Here is a 12,638-nt window from a genome sequence, read left to right on the forward strand (position 1 = left end):
TTCAACCAATGGGTATAAGGCTTTATAACTTGTTTATTATGAGCCTTTAGGTTATTCTATTATAAGGTGTATAATATGTTGTGTTTCTTTAACTGACGGGTATAATGCGAGCGAGTAAGAGCCTCTTATAACAAAGCTTATAGTACGTTAAGTCACTACGCAGCAAATTGTCAACCGACTAAAAATTGCTTTTATTCAGTCAGGATCCTTATGAGATGATAATAAGATATTATAATGGGGTCATACTGTACATGCTTACACAAATCTTGCCATGCATTATAACCGCATCATAATGCACTATAACGGTTATCACTGTGTCCATCTCATCCAGGTCCAATCACTCCATCGTTGAGGACATTCGCCAGGGAGACGGCAAGCTGTACAGAGCTGAACTCCTCAAAGACCTGCTCAAACTCCTGCCTGAGTCTGAAGAGGTGTGTGTGTGTGTGTGTGTGTGGGTGTGGGTGTGGGTGTGGGTGTGGGTGTGGGTGTGTGTGGTATGTACAGTACCAGTCAAAAGTTTGGACACACCTACTCATTCAAGTTTTTTTTATTTTGTTTTACTATTTCTTTACATTGTAGAATAATAGTGAAGACATCAAAACTATGAAATAACACATATGGAATCTTGTAGTAACCAGAAAAGTGTTAAACTTCTTCAAATAGCCACCCTTTGCCTTGATGACAGCTTTGCACACTCTTGGCATTCTCTCAACCAGCTTCACCTGGAATGCTTTTCCAACAGTCTTGAAAGAGTTCCCACATATGGTGAGCACTTGTTGGCTGCTTTTCCTTCACTCTGCCTTCCGGCTCATCCCAAACCATCTCAATTGGGTTGGAGGTCGGGAGGATTGTGGAGGCCAGGTCATCTGATGCAGCACTCCATCACTCTGATGCAGCACTCCATCACTCTCCTTCTTGGTAAAATAGCCCTTCCACAGCCTGGAGGTGTGTTGGGTCATTGTCCTGTTGAAAAACAAATGATAGTCCCACTAAGCCCAAACCAGATGGGATGGCGTATCGCTGCAGAATGCTGTGATAGCGATGCTGGTTAAGTGTCCCTTGAATTCTAAATAAATCACAGACAGTGTCACCAGCAAAGCACCCCCACACCATAACACCTCCTCCTCCATGGTTTACAGTGGGAACGACACATGCAGAGATTATCCGTTCACCCACACCGCGTCTCACAAAGACACAGTGGTTGGAACCAAAAATCTCAAATTTGGACTCCAGACCAAAGGATACATTTCCACCGGTCTAATGTCCATTGCTCGTTGAGATGTGTCTGTTACTTGAACACTGTGAAGCATTTATTTAGGCTGCAATCTGAGGTGCAGTTAACTCTAATGAACTTATCTTCTGCAGCAGAGGTAACTCTGGGTCTTCCTTTCCTGTGGCAGTCCTCATGAGAGCCAGTTTCATCGTAGCGCTTGATGGTTTTTGCGACTGCACTTGAAGAAACGTTCAAAGTTCTTGACATTTTCCGTTTTGACTGACCTTCATGTCTTAAAGTAATGCTGGGCTGTCGTTTCTCTTTACTTATTTGAGCTGTTATTGCCATAATATGGACTTGGTCTTTTACCAAATAAGGCTATCTTCTGTATACCCCCCCTACCTTGTCACAACACAACTGATTGGCTCAAACGCATTAAGAAGGAAATCAATTCCACAAATTAACTTTTAAGAAGGTATACCTGTTAATTGAAATGCATTCCAGGTGACTACCTTTATTTATTTAACACCCTTTTGGTTAGTACATGATTCCATGTGTTATTTCATAGTTTTGATGTCTTCACTATTATTCTACAATGTAAAAAACTGTTAAAAAAATAAAGAAAAACCCTTTAATGAGTTGGCGTGTCCAAACTTTTGACTGGTAGTGTATGTGTGTGTGTGTGTGAGGGAGAAAGAGTGAAAGAAAGATAGAGAGAGGGGGAGAGTAAATGACAGAGAAAGGGAGAGAGAACACAATGTACCAGCTAAGCAATGCACCACAGTTTTTGAATAGGATACTAGCACAACCCAGCTAGCATAGGTTTCCTCTATATCTATGATAGAAATACCTGTAAATCATTCTGAAATGGATGGAGCACAATAATTCAATGATTTAATGACAGACATTTTATAAATTACTGTGTACATCATCACATTTTTTAGGTACATTTGTGTTGTTGAGGTTGGGTTCTTATGGATTGCACATATTGGAGCACAATATAATTTTTATGCCATTTAGCAGACGCTTTCATTAAAAGTGACAATCAGTCATGTGTGCATACATTTTCATATGGGTGGCCCCAGTGGGAATCGAACTCATGATCCCGAGTTTGCAAGCACCATGCTCTACCAACTGAGCCACACAGGAACATGTTTGTATATTTATTGTCATATCCACAGGTAAAGAAACTGAGGGCGTTCAAAGGGGACTCCAGCAAACTGACTCTGGCAGACTCCTTCATGTACCTGTTGATCCAGGTGCCTCGGTAAGCTGCACGCATTGGTATTACAGCACAAAAACGGATTGGCAATAGGGCAGTTTGGACAAATGCTGGTCCATCTTTAGCCTAATGAGGGCCGGTCTAAATCTTTTTGTTGTTGTTGTTGTGCAGAACAATCAATATTTGCCTAATAAAGAGGGCCTCAACAAAATAAATGGGCCGTTGTGGGGGCCTTGAGGAAAAACATGGGACCCTGTCCGTCCCTGTTACTGCATGAATCAATCAAATCTTGATTCACTTATCAATCAAATCAGCCATTTTAAGCATAACTCCATGAGTCTACCTACCACAACTGTTCATTCTGAAATTTAATTTGCTCAAAAGGAAAATGAATGGTTATATGCTATAGCAAAATTGTGCAGGTTTGAGAAATTGACTGAGTACTTATTTCATTTAAATAAACAGGTGTGCAGTAAATGATACTGTACCTCAGGTCTATTCTACTGCCCTTCGAGGGCTGAGCTTCTGCTGGTTTTCTTTTCTCCCTGGTAGTTAATTGATCAAGGCCAAGTGTAAATCAGTACCTGATTAGGAAAGAATGAAAAACAGCAGTGCTCTGGCCCTCGAGACCGAGTGCCTGGAGTTGTATAGCAAACTGTACTATTCTGTTCCCTGTGCCAGTGAATCTGACACCCCCTGTTCTCTGTCGCCCCTGCCAGATTTGAGGTGCGCATCGAGGCCATGGTCCTGCGCGAGGAGTTCTTTCCGTCCTGCGCCATGATGAGCCATGAGATCGATGTCATCCGCGTGGCCACCAAAGGTAATGATGATGACACATAACCGCCCGCTGGCGCTGCCACACACCATCGGCTGGTGACCCAGATATCAGAGTCGCAGCGCTGAGGTGTGACAAGGACCCGGTGTGTGTGTGTGTGCGGTGCGTGCCTGTCATCTGAGCTGCCGCTGTATTCGGACAGAGATATAAAGTAGATGAGTGATAGATGCAGGTAAGGTTTGGAACCGGTTCAGGGAATAGAACCGAAAACCGGAAAATATCACAATTATTTGAGGAACAGAACCCAAACCGAAACAAAAGTGATCTATACTGTTCCGGTACAGAACTGTTATTTTAAAAGCATGGGAACCGGTTAATAACATTATGTTCAGGGCATTTTCTAACAGTCCGACAAAAATCGCAACAAAGCGCCTATGTAAAGCCCTCACTCTGTCACTCAGAAACGTATTCCGGCTTCTGCCTACCAACTGGAAATCTTTGCCAGCGTGTGTGTAGGCTACCTGCCCCTCCCATCTGAAGCATAGGTTACTGTAGTCTATTGACGAAGTTACAAGCGTAATTCAGAAGTTAGGGAGAGATGTTTAATTAGAGAAGAATGGATTGACTTTTTCAATGCTAGTTAAGATACTATAGTTATCGTTTCACATTGGATTGATTAGCTACAAAAGTTAAGAAGTGTTTTTAATTCTAGCTAACGTTTTCTCTGGTCCAACGTTAAACCAACTCGGAAGTACAAAGACATTCAAAGTTCCTCCATAGAAGCCGCTCCTCCGTAGGTATAATTATGTGGGCCTAATTGAGATAATGTGTAACATAACAAGATGCCCAGCGCTTCAATGCAAGCTTCCGCCATCCTCTCTCGCTCTTTTCTCACCCTCAAAATGTCAGTTGCATCTCGTGCCCTGCACTATGACTTGGCAGCACAGTGTGTATGTTTGTCTTTCATTATGATTAAACCATGCAGGTACGGCAAAATACAATTTGCTCTTAAGGACTTTCCTATACAGATTAAATTGCTTACCTGCACCACAGCAAGTTGCTCTATCCGCACTGATTGGTGAAGTAATTTAATGTTGAGCTAAATGTAAAAAAATATATATATATATTTGAGAGGTTTAAAAAGGAACAGAAAGAAACAATATAAACCAGTACTTTTTTTTTGGTTCTAACCGGTTCAGAACTTGTTCTGTTCAGAACTAAATGATTTAAAAAATAATTTTGGTCCCAAAGGTTTTCAGGTTAATGACAGAGATTGGGGTTCATGCAATGAAGAGACATGTACATACAGAGATACAGAGATAGTAAGATACAGTGGGGAGAACAAGTATTTGATACACTGCCGATTTTGCAGGTTTTCCTACTTACAAAGCATGTAGAGGTCTGTAATTTTATCATAGGTACACTTCAACTGTGAGAGACGGAATCTAAAACAAAATCCAGAAAATCACACTGTATGATTTTTAAGTAATTAATTAGCATTTTATTGCATGACATAAGTATTTGATACATCAGAAAAGCAGAACTTAATATTTGGTACAGAAACCTTTGTTTGCAATTACAGAGATCGTACGTTTCCTGTAGGTCTTGACCAGGTTTGCACACACTGTAGCAGGGATTTTGGCCCACTCCTCCATACAGACCTTCTCCAGATCCTTCAGGTTTCGGGGCTGTCGTTGGGCTATACGGACTTTCAGCTCCCTCCAAAGATTTTCTATTGGGTTCAGGTCTGGAGACTGGCTAGGCCACTCCAGGACCTTGAGATGCTTCTTACGGAGCCACTCCTTAGTTGCCCTGGCTGTGTGTTTCGGGTCGTTGTCATGCTGGAAGACCCAGCCACGACCCATCTTCAATGCTCTTACTGAGGGAAGGAGGTTGTTGGCCAAGATCTCGCGATACATGACCCCATCCATCCTCCCCTCAATACGGTGCAGTCGTCCTGTCCCCTTTGCAGAAAAGCATCCCCAAAGAATGATGTTTCCACCTCCATGCTTCACGGTTGGGATGGTGTTCTTGGGGTTGTACTCATCCATCTTCTTCCTCCAAACACGGCGAGTGGAGTTTAGACCAAAAAGCTCTATTTTTGTCTCATCAGACCACATGACCTACTCCCAATCCACCTCTGGATCATCCAGATGGTCATTGGCAAACTTCAGACGGGCCTGGACATGCGCTGGCTTGAGCAGGGGGACCTTGCGTGCACTGCAGGATTTTAATCCATGACGGCATAGTGTGTTACTAATGGTTTTCTTTGAGACTGTGGTCCCAGCTCTCTTCAGATCATTGACCAGGTCCTGCCGTGTAGTTCTGGGCTGATCCCTCACCTTCCTCATGATCATTGATGCCCCACGAGGTGAGATCTTGCATAGAGCCCTAGACCGAAGGTGATTGACCGTCATCTTGAACTTCTTCCATTTTCTAATAATTGCGCCAACAGTTGTTGCCTTCTCACCAAGCTGCTTGCCTATTGTCCTGTAGCCCATCCCAGCCTTGTGCAGGTCTACAATTGTATCCCTGATGTCCTTACACAGCTCTCTGGTCTTGGCCATTGTGGAGAGGTTGGAGTCTGTTTGATTGTGTGGACAGGTGTCTTTTATACAGGTAACGAGTTCAAACAGGTGCAGTTAATACAGTTAATGAGTGGAGAACAGGAGGGCTTCTTAAAGAAGAACTAACAGGTCTGTGAGAGCCGGAATTCTTACTGGTTGGCAGGTGATCAAATGTGATGCGTCTCTCACAGTTGAAGTGTACCTATGATAAAAATTACAGACCTCTACATGCTTTGTAAGTAGGAAAACCTGCATAATCGGCAGTGTATCAAATACTTGTTCTCCCCACTGTACATACTGTTTATACAGATACAGTGAGGGACAAAAGTATTTGATCCCCTGTTGATTTTGTACGTTTGCCCACTGACAAAGACATGATCAGTCTATCATTTTAATGGTAGGTTTATTTGAACAGTGAGAGACAGAATAACAACAAAAAAATCCAGTGGAAACATGTTATGAATTGATTTGCATTTTAATGAGGGAAATAAGTATTTGACCCCTCTGCAAAACATGACTTAGTACTTGGTGGCAAAACCCTAGTTGGCAATCACAGAGGTCAGAGGTTTCTTGTAGTTGACCACCAGCTTTGCACACATCTCAGGAGGGATTTTGTCCAACTCCTCTTTGCAGATCTTCTCCAAGTCATTAAGGTTTCGAGGCTGACGTTTGGCAACTCGAACCTTCAGCTCCCTCCACAGATTTTCTATGGGATTAAGGTCTGGAGACTGGCCAGGCCACTTCAGGACCTTAATGTGCTTCTTCTTAAGCCACTCCTTTGTTGCCTTGGCCGTGTGTTTTGGATCATTGTCATGCTGGAATACACACATCCACAACCCATTTTCAACACCCTAGCTGAGGGAAGGAGGTTCTCACCCAAGATTTGACGGTACATGGCCCCGTCCATCGTCCCTTTGATGCAGTGAAGTTGTCCTGTCCCCTTAGCAGAAAAACACCCCAAAAGCATAATGTTTCCACCTCAAAGTTTGACGGTGGGGATGGTGTTCTTGAGGTCATAGGCAGCATTCCTCCTCCTCCAAACACAGCGAGTTGAGTTGATGGCAAAGAGCTCGATTTTGGTCTCATCTGACGACAACACTTTTCACCCAGTTCTCCTCTGAATCATTCAGATGTTCATTGGCAAACTTCAGACGGGCCTGTATATGTGCTTTCTTGAGCAGGGGGACCTTGCGGGCGCTGCAGGATTTCAGTCCTTCACAGCGTAGTGTGTTACCAATTGTTTTCTTGGTGACTATGGTCCCAGATGCCTTGAGATCATTGACAAGATCCTCCCGTGTAGTTCTGGGCTGATTCCTCACCGTTCTCATGATCAATGCAACTCCACGAGGTGAGATCTTGCATGGAGCCCCAGGCCGAGGGAGATTGACAGTGCTTTTGTGTTTCTTCCATTTGCGAATAATCGCACCAACTGTTGTCACCTTCTCACCAAGCTGCTTGGCGATGGTCTTGTAGCCCATTCCAGCCTTGTGTAGGTCTACAATCTTGTCCCTGACATCCTTGGAGAGCTCTTTGGTCTTGGCCATGGTGGAGAGTTTGGAATCTGATTAATTGATTGCTTCTGTGGACAGGTGTCTTTTATACAGGTAACAAACTGAGATTAGGAGCACTCCCTTTAAGAGTGTGCTCCTAATCTCAGCTCGTTACCTGTATAAAAGACACCTGGGAGCCAGAAATCTTTCTGATTGAGAGGGGGTCAAATACTTATTTCCCTCATAAAAATGCAAATCAATTTATAACATTTTTGACATGCGTTTTTCTGGATTTTTTAGTTGTTATTCTGTCTCTCACTGTTCAAATAAACCTACCATTAAAATTATAGACTGATCATGTCTTTGTCAGTGGACAAACGTACAAAATCAGCAGGGGATCAAATACTTTTTTCCCTCACTGTATATAGAGACGGATGGATGCACCTAGAGATTTTTTCGGGGGTAGGGACAATAGACCTAATTTGGTTAACCATTTGGTTAATGGTTAATGATTGCAAAGGACAAAACAGACCGTGCTGACAAACAGTTGAAAACAGTGGATGGCCGCGGTATGTCATTGTTATTATGCTGTAGGATGCCCATTAAGCACTGCGTCTGAAACAACCATATTTTTTATTTATTTATTTCACCTTTATTTAACCAGTTAAGCCAGTTGAGAACATGTTCTCATTTACAACTGCGACCTGGCCAAGATAAAGCAAAGCAGTGCGATTAAAAACAACACAGAGTTACATATGGGGTAAAACAAAACATAAAGTCAAAAATACAACAGAAAATATATATACAGTGTGTGCAAATGTAGCAAGTTATGGAGGTAAGGCAATAAATAGGCCATAGTGCAAAATAATTACAATTAGTATTAACACTGGAATGATAGATGTGCAAGAGATTATGTGCAAATAGAGATACTGGGGTGTAAATGAGCAAAATAAATAACAATATGGGGATGAGGTAGTTGGGTGGGCTAATTTCAGATGGGCTGTGTACAGGTGCAGTGATCGGTAAGGTGCTCTGACAACTGATGCTTAAAGTTAGTGAGGGAGATAAGAGTCTCCAGCCATTCCAGTCATTGGCAGCAGAGAACTGGAAGGAATGGCGGCCAAAGGAGGTGTTGGCTTTGGGGATGACCAGTGAGATATACCTGCTGGAGCGCATACTACGGGTGGGTGTTGCTATGGTGACCAATGAGCTAAGATAAGGCGGGGATTTGCCTAGCAGTGATTTATAGATGGCCTGGAGCCAGTGGGTTTGGCGACGAATATGTAGTGAGGACCAGCCAACAAGAGCGTACAGGTCACAGTGGTGGGTAATATATGGGGCTTTGGTGACAAAACTGATGGCACTGTGATAGACTACATCCAATTTGCTGAGTAGAGTGTTGGAGGCTATTTTGTAAATGACATCGCCGAAGTCAAGGATCGGTAGGATAGTCAGTTTTACGAGGGCATGTTTGGCAGCATGAGTGAAGGAGGCTTTGTTGCGAAATAGGAAGCCGATTCTAGATTTATCTTTGGATTGGAAATGCTTAATGTGAGTCTGGAAGGAGAGTTTACAGTCTAACCAGACACCTAGGTATTTGTAGTTGTCCACATACTCTAGGTCAGACCCGTCGAGAGTAGTGATTCTAGTCGGGTGGGCGGGTGCCAGCAGCGTTCGATTGAAGAGCATGCATTTAGTTTTACTAGTGTTTAAGTGCAGTTGGAGGCTACTGAAGGAGTGTTGTATGGCATTGAAGCTTGTTTGGAGGTTTGTTAACACAGTGTCCAATGAAGGGCCAGATGTATACAAAATGGTATCGTCTGCGTAGAGGTGGATCTGAGAGTCACCAGCAGCAAGAGCGACATCATTGATATACACAGAGAAAAGAGTCGGCCCGAGAATTGAACCCTGTGGCACCCCCAGAGACTGCCATAGGTCCAGACAACAGGCCCTCCGATTTGACACACTGAACTCTATCTGAGAAGTAGTTGGTGAACCAGGCGAGGCAGTCATTTGAGAAACCAAGGCTATTTAGTCTGCCAATAAGAATGCGGTGGTTGACAGAGTCGAAAGCCTTGGCCAGGTCGATGAAGACGGCTGCACAGTACTGTCTATTATCGATTGCGGTTATAATATCGTTTAGGACCTTGAGCGTGGCTGAGGTGCACCCATGACCAGCTCGGAAACCGGATTGCATAGCGGAGAAGGTACGGTGGGATTCGAAATGGTCGGTGATCTGTTTATGATATGATCCACAGTCAACTTGTTTTTGTCATTTGGGCTCTGAAATATGAACGGCGTTGACATTTATTGCAGTACAGTGGGCCTATGCATGATTTGTTGGTATGCAGCTACTGTAGCTAATACATTCAAATGAGCTTGGCGGTGCCTAAAGAGTAGCACCAATTTAGCAAATTAATTGCCCTGATACATTTAGTAAGCTAAACATGTCTTGAGAGTGCAGGCTGCTGTAAAATCTGCATTGTGAGGCCTTTTAGGGCATGATGCAGGGTTTTTGAATGATTCGTAAAACGGCCCGACACAGAGTTTCATCTCTCAGCGAATTTGGGGCTTTACAAAGCGTCCAATAAATGGTGGGACATATTCGACCCCCCTGCTCTAAGCCAAACGCGGCTCAATGTCATTTTAGCTGAGTCACAGCTTCTCACCCCTCAGCCACGCTTTATTGGCTTTCCTCTCAGAAAGCCCATGCACCACAACCTCTTCTCAGCAGTGCTGAATTGAGATGTCAGTTCGGCAGGGCACTTGGCCAACATGAAGAATCGTTTCATTAACATTAGGCCTCTGGGCGGCGTTATGTTTCATAAAAGAGGTTAAAGCTGCACGTTTTTTTTGGGATGCTTTATTAGACAGGTATAGATGGATGGAAGACAGTGAGAAGGGAGACACAGGAGGAAGGGATTGAACCCTGATCTCCAGTGCAGAGCCTTATGTGGCACGTGCCGGGAGTATTATCCACTCGACCGCAGCTCTGCACATTGCTGCAATGTTGGATAAGTTGGTATGAGCCGTCATTATTTTGTGGGTGTTTTTTTAATTTACTCCATCTCATCATGAATAGCTTTCGATCTAGGATGTGCATGTATAGATATGATGCATTTTGTTATGCTGTTGTCCATTCGCTATTTAAACAAAGTGCAAGTCACAGACAAGCTAATTGTTGATTGTGATTACTAGTGAAACCAGACTCTTGGTGGGGGCCGACATTACTCCTTATCAGACCTGGGTTGAAAAACATTTAGTGTTTGCTTGAGTCTGCCTGGAGTGCCAAATGGACAGGGTTTGCAGTTTTAGGACTTTTCTATTGGTTTATTAAGCCAGGCAAGCTCAACAAACACAGATAAAGTATTTGAATCGATTTTTGAAGTATTTGAAACCCAGGTCTGATTGAGGTTGCTGCTGAATGCTCTGCTTGCTATGGCTTTGTATTGACCCCTCTCTCCTCTCTCTCTGTAGAGCTGATGACCTGTGAGGAACTACACGCCATCCTCCACCTGGTCCTGCAGGCTGGAAACATCATGAACGCTGTAAGTTAACGATGCCATTATCTCTCAGTTTCCCCCCCTCCCTTTCTATTTAGCTATCCTCTCTCTCTCTTCCTCTCTTTCTCTCTCTTTTCCTCACTCACTCACTCACTCACCCTCTCACTCACTCACTCACTCACTCGGGGTCTCTCTCTCTCTCTCTCTCCATCAATCTGTGACATCTGTCTCGTTATTTCCCCCACATCTCTCCTCTCTCCCTCTCTCCTTATCTGTCTGAAATGACGATGGCTAGGGTGGGATAATGGCTTTTATGGCACCACTATGACACTGCTCGGTTATCCTCCTCCCCGTCCCACAGGGTGGCTACGCGGGCAACGCCGTGGGCTTCAAGCTGTCATCGCTCCTCTCACTGGCCGACACCAAGGCCAACAAACCGGGCATGAACCTGCTGCATTTTGTGGCTTTGGTGAGTCTGACAGAGAGAGATGGGAGGAGACACTGAAGGAGACACACACTGGAGGAGACACACAGACATGCACACACACCACAGGAGGTTGGTGGCACCTTAATTGGGTAGGACGGGCTCATAGTAATGGCTGGAACGGAATAAATGAAACGGTATCGAACTCATCAAACACATGATAAACATGGTTTCCATGTGTTTAATACCATTACATTCACTCCATTCCAGCCATTATTAAAGCCGTCCTCCCCTCAGCAGCCTCCTGTGACACACACACACTGGAGGAGACAGACACGCTAGAGGAGACACACACAATGGAGGAGACAAACAGACATGCACACACACACACAACACACACAGGAGAAAACATATACACACTGTAGGAGACACAGAGAGACAGATTAGTGGAGAATCACTTTGTAAAGAAAGCAGTGTGCAGGAATATCCTCAGGTTTCTTCTGGTCATGCTCACTTTAAAATGAAATGTCACCGTTTGGGAGTATGAGTCAGTGTGCTGACCTGTGGATCCTTTTGGCATTCGACCAGAGTACAGACACTCACTGGTTGAATCAACATTGTTTCAATGTAATTTGTCAACGTATTGTGACATGGAATCTAGGTGGAAAATACATTGGATTTGCAAAAAGTAATCAACTGTTGTTTTGAGGGTAAACTTTCAACCACAGGATTATGTCATCATGGTAAACAATTTTCAACATATAACCTTGTATAAAATTCAACCTTGATGAATTTGTACGTTTGAAACAACATCAGATCTTCAACGTTATATCCACTATCAGAAAGAAACTATAAGCTGGGTAGCACCTCCTACTGGAGAATTGATCTATCTACAGCTATCCATTTGGTCTCCAGGATCCAGGATTTTAACTAAGCCCAGCCCTGCTTAGCTTTAATATTTGTCCCTGACTACTACCAATGTATTATCGTGAGAACAATTATTGAGAGATCTCTTAATAACTAAATAGATTCACTGTTGTTGTCAAAGTAATTTCAAGGGGTAGGTTTTACAGTACAAATTTAACCATACTTTATAAGTCATATATCATCAATTATACTATTTATATTAGGCCTTTATTATTATTATTATTATTATTATTATAGCATTTACAAAGTTATCAACAGCTATTGTTTCAAGTCAACCCAGCGTTCAACTAAAAATAGACAATGCATATGGGCGTAGGATTTCAAGCTTTGTCTTTTTAAATGTAATCTTAAAGTTCATAATTAATGTTGGACTTACGTCTCCATCTCAACCAAAAATCTATGTAAAAGAATAGGACTAAATCAAATCAAACTTTATTTAGGGTTTAAAGTTTGATTTGATTTAGTCCTATTCTTTAACTTGAGTTGGAGACATGAATCCAACATATAAATGATT

General features: G+C 43.1%; 1 protein-coding gene across 1 annotated transcript in view; it reads left to right on the forward strand.

Moving 5' to 3' along the window:
* LOC121560976 (FH2 domain-containing protein 1) overlaps nt 1-12,638 on the forward strand; it is a 43,142-nt gene that overhangs the window by 12,436 nt on the left and 18,068 nt on the right. The window contains 5 exon segments of the mRNA XM_045211221.1: nt 332-434; nt 2,398-2,483; nt 3,158-3,258; nt 10,748-10,818; nt 11,135-11,242. Coding sequence (XP_045067156.1) covers nt 332-434; nt 2,398-2,483; nt 3,158-3,258; nt 10,748-10,818; nt 11,135-11,242 — 469 coding nt within the window.

Source organism: Coregonus clupeaformis, chromosome 36 (assembly GCF_020615455.1).
Source record: "Coregonus clupeaformis isolate EN_2021a chromosome 36, ASM2061545v1, whole genome shotgun sequence".
NCBI lineage: Eukaryota > Metazoa > Chordata > Actinopteri > Salmoniformes > Salmonidae > Coregonus > Coregonus clupeaformis.